The 7,818-nt window shown below is 35.9% G+C and overlaps 1 protein-coding gene across 1 annotated transcript; it reads left to right on the top strand.

Annotated features, from left to right (window-relative positions):
- Positions 1-2,579: 2,579 nt before the first annotated feature.
- Positions 2,580-7,059, top strand: LOC123255974 (SLAIN motif-containing protein 1-like; the record flags this gene model as incomplete). Its single annotated transcript, XM_044684680.1, has 3 exons — positions 2,580-2,736; positions 3,917-4,066; positions 6,715-7,059. Coding segments are annotated over exons 1-3 (652 nt in total), but the record flags the coding sequence as incomplete, so codon positions are not given.
- Between the last annotated feature and the right edge of the window lie 759 nt (positions 7,060-7,818).

Genomic DNA, 7,818 nt, shown 5'->3' with positions numbered 1-7,818 from the left:
CAATTTGGAATCATGCTCAAAGGGCTATAAAAGAATGCCTGCCCTTTGACCCAGCCATACCATTGTTGGGTTTGTATCCCAAAGAGATCATAGATAAACAGACATGTACAAAAATATTTATAGCTGCGCTTTTTGTGGTGGCAACAAATTGGAAAAGGAGGGGATGTCCTTCAATTGGGGAATGGCTGAACAAACTGTGGTATATGCGGGTGATGGAATACTATTGTGCTAAAAGGAATAATAAACTGGAGGAGTTCCAGGCGAACTGGAGAGACCTCCGGGATCTGATGCAGAGCGAAAGGAGCAGAGCCAAAAGAACATTGTACACAGAGACTGATATACTGTGGTAAAATTGAATGTAATGGGCTTCTGTACCAGCAGCAATGCAATGACCCAGGACAATTCTGAGGGATTTATGGTAAAGAATGCTACCCACATTCAGAGGAAGGACTGCAGGAGAGGAAACATGTAAGAAAAGCAACTGCTTGAACGCATGGGTCGGGGCGGACATGATTGAGGGTGTGGACTCGAAACTACCACACCAATGCAACCACCAACAATTGGGAAATTGGCCTTGATCAAGGACACATGACAAAACCAGTGGAAAAGTGCGTCGGCCATGGGTGGGGGGAGTGCGGGGGGTGAAGGGGAAAATAGGAGCATGAAACATGTAATCATGTTAAAAATGATTATTAATAAATGTTAAAAAAAAAAAGGAAATGAGAGGAAAAAAAAAAACAAAACTGATTAATGTATATGAACAAGTTGTTTTTAGGTGAAGAAATCAAAGCTATCTATAGTCATGAAAAAATGCTCAGAATCACTCCTTGTTAGAGAAATGCAAATCAAAATGACTCTTGAGTTACCACCTCACACCTGTCAGACTAGCTAATATAACACAAAAAGGAAAATGATAAGTGTTGGAGGGGATGTGAAAAAATTAGACCACTAATGTATTATTGGTGGAATTGTGAATCAATCTAACCATTCGGGAGAGCAGTTTGGAACTCTACCCAAAGTGCTATAAAATTGTGCATACCTTCCATCCAGCATACCACTACTAAGTCTGTATCCCAAAGAGAAAAGGACCTGTTCTTACAAAAATATTTATAGCAGCTCTTTTTGTGGTGACAAAGAATTGGAAGTTGAGGGGGTGTTCATAAGTTGATGAATGGCTGAAAAATTATGGTATATGATTGCAATGAAATACTATTTTGCTATAAGAAAGGAGGAAGATTTCAGAAAAACTTGGAAAGACTTAACATGAAGTGATGCAAAGTGAAGTGGGCAGAACCAGGAGAATATTGTACTTGATAACAGCTATGATTAACTGTGAATGACTTGGCTTTTTTCAGCAGTAATGATTCAAGTTAGTTCTGAAGGACTGAAAAATACTACCTACTTCCAGTGAAAAAATTGATGGAATCTGAATGGAGGTTGAAGCATACTATTTTTTATTTTTATTATTTTTTTTTAAGCATTTTTCCATGATTACCTGATTCATATTCTTTCCCTTCTCTTTTCCTCCCCGCTCCCAGAGCCAACAAGTAATTCCTCTGGGTTATATATATGTATTATCACTCAATATCTATTTCCATATTATTCGTTTTTGTGATAAAGTAATCTTTTAAATATCAAAACCCCACATCCTATAACAGTGATGGTGAACCTTTTAGACAAGAGTGGCGGACCTCACCCCCACCCCACTCTCCAGACCAAGTACCATGCCCTTTTCCCCCTGCCACATGGTGGATATGATGAAGTATACTATTTTTATCTTATTTTCTTCATTTTTTAAAAATGTCTTCTACATAATGACCAAAATGGAAATGTTTTGCATGATATCACATATATAACCTATATCAAATTGCTTACTGTCTCGGGGAAGGGGGAAAAGGAGGGAAAGAATTTAAAACTCAAAATTTTAGAAAAATAATATTTAAAGTAGCTTTTACATGTAATTGGGAAAAGTAAAATATTGAAAGATAAAATTGCATTTCTTTTTTAAAAGTTAATCTGAAAGTGAATGAGTGGAAAATTATTTTTAGAAATATAGCACTGTTAGTATTTAACACAAAAAATCTCTTTTCTAGGATAATAAATATTATGGAATATCTTTATACATATCTTATTATTCTCCAAATTTATTGGTTGAAATGGATGTTTTGTGTTAACTAATAGAAACTAGTAGAATGTGAATGTGTTCTGACATTCAAAGTCTTGCACTTTTATGCTTATACATATTAACCGAGCCTAGGTTCCTGCTATGTAATTAAAGACATGTCAATTCATACATTTTGGCTTGCTGAGAGACACTCATATTTTGAATTACACAGAATATCTGAAATGATTATCTTTTCTAAGAGATGTGCAAACAGAACCCTAGTTCACAAATGAACCAATCCTTCTATTTCAACATGCATATAAAGATTTTTTAATTAAATGAAAAGAAGGTAGTTCTCATTCTAGCTGACTTGATTTTTTTTTTTTTTGCTTATTCTCTTCTCTCTTTTGTGTTTGTCAGGCCATCATCAGTCTGCACTTAATTTGTACATTAACCCCATTTGTTTTCTGCTTCCATGACAGCTCTCCGATGGCGCAGTCTCTTCACCCCACCCACCTCCTTGGCCTTTCCTTATAGCCCTGTTGCAAGACTCAGCCCATATAGCAATGGTTTTAATACTCCCAGCTTCTCTAAAACCTCCAGTAAAGCAATACTAACACCTGAAAAAACAGGTAATGTTTTAACTTTTTACCTACTAACATGCTTTAAAAAATCATGCCACTAAACAACTTGGATGACTGTCTTATAGAAAAATAGGACTAAAGGGTAATCCTATTAAGTTTAAGGTATTACTTTTCATTTTATTTGAGTTCAAAACTAAAATAATTACTTTGGATCTAGGAATCATTACTCTATTGTCAGTTGTACAGATAAAGCAATGTTATGTATTTATTAGTGTTTTATGTATGTAAAAAGAGGAAACTTGGTACAATGGATAGAGTCCAGGACTCTAGGAAGATCTAAGTTCAGATCCTCCTTTTGACTGTTTACTAACTTTGTGACTGTGGACAAGACACTTGACATTAACTGATCTTCAGGCAGGTCTCTCAGACTAATCTGGAAGTTCCCCACATTGATTAAATCAAAGCTCTTTGATGTACGTGCATAATATTACATGTTGTTGAATTGTATATATGCCTTTTATGTCAAACATCAAAGCAAGATCCAATTAAAACTATAACCTTTGTGTTATTCTTTTTTCTCTCTCACTTATATTTATCAAATCAGGTATAAGAACATCTGACAGCTTTCTTAAATAGGACTGGAGTGACTGACATCATCCAGTGATTAGTCTGAAAATTGCTATTACTCTAATCTCACCACTTTTTCTATTTTCTTTGTCCTTATAGTCTCTTGTCCAACCCCTCCCTTGTTTCTCATCATTTTCTGATTCTTTTTATTTAGCTGAAAGAAGAAAGTTTTAGGAAGTCATATCTCTACATGGTCATAAATTGTTTTAGAGACAACATATTGTTACTATTATCTAATAAGTGGGTCAAATGACATTTCCATTTAATATCATGATATGAATTATTCAACACAGCTAACTATATGTGGTCTTCAGTGGAAAGTGGGAACTGCCCCAGTGCACAATATATTTTTATGCCAACCCTTTAGAGAGATAATTAGGTACTGCTTTACTGGAAGCCAAGTTTTGGCTTTATTTTTTAAGTGTTTAAGTTGGCTTCAGGAACCAGAAAAATAATGAATAGCTTCTTGTACGTTTACTGAATTGCTTGCTTTATGTCTGAGAGTTGAATGCTGGAGTGGCAACTTTTCTAGCTTTGGGGATAGTGCTGAGTATATGAAGAATTATTGATATTAAGCCCGAATAATGTTTACTCTTCCTAGGTTATACTTCCAGGAGCTCCCCCCTTAGCCCACAGTCATCCATAGACAGTGAATTGAGTACATCAGAACTGGAGGATGACTCTATCTCCATGGGATATAAACTACAAGACCTCACTGATGTTCAGATCATGGCTCGCCTGCAAGAAGAAAGTATGTTTCTCTTTTCCATGGGACTATTTGGCTTGGCAAGGTTAAGCTAGAAATGTGCCTAAAATATAAAAAAGGTGATTGAGGCCTCTTCTTCCTGGATAGAATGCAGGGAACTTAAGTCATGCTCTTTGTGTCTTATTCTAAAAAAAAAAAAGTATTAAAGGTTCATGTTTAAAGTTTTCCATTTGGGGTAGCTAGGTAGCAAAGTTAGTAGAGCACCAGGCCTGGAGTTGGGGAGGACTTGGGTTCAAATATGGCCTCAGACACACTTTCTTGCTGTATGACTCTGGGCAAGTCACTTAACCTTTGCTGTTCTTCTTTCTTAGAGAATTTGTACTAACACAGAAGATAAGGGTTTAAAAATATAATAAAGGTTTCTATTTATCCAAGGTTATCTGCTGTTTTAAATTATAGACACTTCCTCTATACAAACATAGTTAAGGAAACTACCCAAGGATAACGATCACATATACAAATATAGTTAGAGAAACTATATTTTAAGGTTTAATGAAGCAGTATACTCAGAACACTTTGCCTTTTTTTTTTTTTAAACTGAAAGTCTTTAGGCAGAAAGGAGGGAGTAGGATCATAGTACAGAAATGAGAGCCAGAGACAAGCTATGACTATCTACTTCAAGCCTTTCATTTTGTAAATGAGCAAACCATGTGAAATGTTTATCTCAAATGAAAAATGATTTATTTAATAAGTTTCCAAATGCAAATTCTCAAATAAGATAGTCACAGAGGATACCCTCCTTTTTTGAAAATTATTCTAATTTTCTTAGAGTCAATGATTTCAGTCATTAATGATTTGATTAGGCACTTAATATGTGCCAAGCTCTGTGCTAAGGCCTGGGGATCCCAAAGAATGGCAAAAGAAAGTCCCTGTCCTTAAGGAGCTCGTTGTGATCCAATGGAGGTAAACAAATGTACAAATACATTATACATAAATACTGCTTAAATAGGAAATACATAATAGAGGGAAGACACTAGAAATCAGAGGGATTGGGAATGGCTCTATGTAGAAGGAGGAATTTTAGCTGAACTTGAAAGAAGTCTGGGAAGGCAAGAGGCAGAGAACAGAGAGAATTCCAAGCATGGGAAACAGCCAACGAAAATTCCTGGAGCTGAAGAAATGGAGTAGAGAAGCAAGGGTTAGTGTCACTGGATTGAAGAATACACAGGAAGGGGTGGGATATGAAGTATAAGAAGATTGGAAAGGTATGTACAGGGTGTCATAGATTATTAAGAGCTTTGAGTATCAAATAAGATTTTTTATTTGATTTTGGAAGTAATAAAGAATCTCTGGAGTTTCAAGTGTGGAAATGACATAGTCAGACTTTTGCTTTGAAAAGCTGATGAGGTCATCAAGAGAGTAGTATAGAAGGAGAAGAGAAAAGGGCCTGGCAATGAAGCAGCATTTCCCTAGTTCTTCATGAAAGCCCTTGACTAAAGGGTCCATACCATCAAGTGTAAGAGACTTAAATGTCAGAACCTTCAGGTGGCTTCTTTTGTGGGAACTACTAGGACCTGATATTATTAGAAATATTCAAACATCTGTTTCGTATATCTAACCCTGTTTTTTTATGAGGTAGTCAAGGTTATCAGAAGAAACTGTGTTAAGAAATGCTTCACAAGGTGTTGGACAGAAACGTTTATACGTAGAAAATAAATTTTTATTATCATTCAACAAATAAAAATGTTAAACATTTTAAATTAGGATAGAAGAATGGATGTTAGTATCAGAAGTAAAGGTCTCAGAGGCTGTACTCCTTAAAATGTGACCAATATTAGTTTGGCAAAGGGAAGGATTTTAGCTCAGTATCGTAGATTTAAAGCGGGAGAGGAACTTTTGAGGTGTTTGAATGCAACCTCCCCATTTTACAGGTGAGAAAACAGAACCCCCAAGCAGTAAAATGACTTAGATAAGGTTACTGGCAAATTGGGAAGTGACAGAGCTGGGATTTGAGCTCAGGCCTCTTGCTCACCCAAAGGGTTCCATTTTCAGGTGGGTGCCCATTATGGTGGGCTTTTAAGAGCTACTTAAAAAGAACAAAAAATGTTGACACTTTAAAATAGGTTTCTTAATGATTCATAGTGACATTGATTTTTGCTTAAGTAGACTAGACAGAACATTGAGCCCATTAGAAAGTATAGTAATTTATCATGCAGGCTTACATTTTTTAATTTGCCTCCAGGAGTAAATAAAAAAAGAGGTGGGCGGGGAGCAAGTATGATCCATTGACTTTATTTAGCTCAATGCAGAGATAGTCTTATGGTTTTGAATGATAATGAAGTTTTCCAAATTTCATAAAGGCCAACTTGGGATAATGGACAGGTCTCTCCATATGGCCATCATACAGTGCCCTCATTTAGTAAAAATATACTATATGTGTTACTCATCAATCTGGAAAAAAAGTGTCATTCAAAAAAGATTTCATATTTGAGAACAATAACCAGTAGACAAGTGGTAGGTAGCTAAAAGTAGTGCTCTTATAATTTGAAGAGCTAATTCTCACCAAAGATGATCTAACAGTGACTTGATATTTGTTCAGAATGTGCCTAACTCAAATACTTGCTCAGTGGTCATTTTAAATTTGACTTACCTGAAGGACCTCCTTAAAGAAAGCATCTCTTTCATTTCTACAGGTCTCCGTCAAGATTATGCTTCCATTTCAGCATCTGTGTCAAGACATACCTCTGGCATATCATTGAGTTCAGGAAAGAAAGGGACTTTCAGCGATCAGGAATATGATCGATACAGTTTGGAGGATGATGAAGAGTTTGATCATCTGCCACCTCCCCAGCCTCGTCTTCCTCGATGTTCACCTTTCCAAAGAGGAATTCCACACTCACAGACTTTTTCTAGCATTCGGGAATGTAGAAGGAGTACTAGCTCCCAGTATTTTCCTTCAAATAATTACCAGCAGCAGCAACAGTATTATTCACCTCAAGCCCAAACTCCAGATCAGCAACCAAATAGGACAAGTGGAGGTATGTCACATGTCTTTCTAAAACTTTCTAAAATTATCATTTTAGAATCTTGGAATGTTAAGAGTTTAAAAAACACCCTAGAAGTCATCTCATTTAACCAACATGTTTTACAGAAGAGGAGGAAGCTGAGATCTAAGCAGACTGAATTCTCTTGCCTGAGTTGATAGCTAATTAGCTATGACACTTTGGATCTTATAGAGGCAGCCAGGTGGCACTGTAGAGAGGAAGATCTGATTTCAAATTCTGTCTCAGATACTTTAGAGATGTGTGACTCTGGGCAAGTCACTTAACTTCTGATTGCCTAACAAAAGAATCCACTAGAGAAGGGAATGGCACACCACTGCTGTATCCTTGCCAAGGAAACCCTGTGGATAGTCATGGTCCATTGGATCATGAAAAGTTGGGAACAGTAATAAATATATTAATGAAACCACAGGTCTAGTACTATCTGATATAAGGCCTTTTTGTTATGAATTCAAGATGTTTACTAAACATCTTACTAAAGTCTTGGGTTGTATCTTCAGTTGTTAACAAGTCTCACTAGTGGTATTGACATAATAATAGATTGAACAGTAAGAAGTAACTTAATTGAGAACTTTGTAAAAACAAAACTAATTTAAATAAGTCTTTGATTATGCATGATCTGTCTTATCCAACAACAGAATTGGTTTAAGAAATACACGTAGAATTTCTGTTTACCAGGACTTTTGGCCAAATACATATATATTTTGTTATAATAATTTATGTTATTTGTCCTAA

The sequence above is a fragment of the Gracilinanus agilis genome, unplaced genomic scaffold (assembly GCF_016433145.1).
Source record: "Gracilinanus agilis isolate LMUSP501 unplaced genomic scaffold, AgileGrace unplaced_scaffold54897, whole genome shotgun sequence".
NCBI lineage: Eukaryota > Metazoa > Chordata > Mammalia > Didelphimorphia > Didelphidae > Gracilinanus > Gracilinanus agilis.
This window is presented reverse-complemented; position numbering and strand designations above follow the sequence as displayed.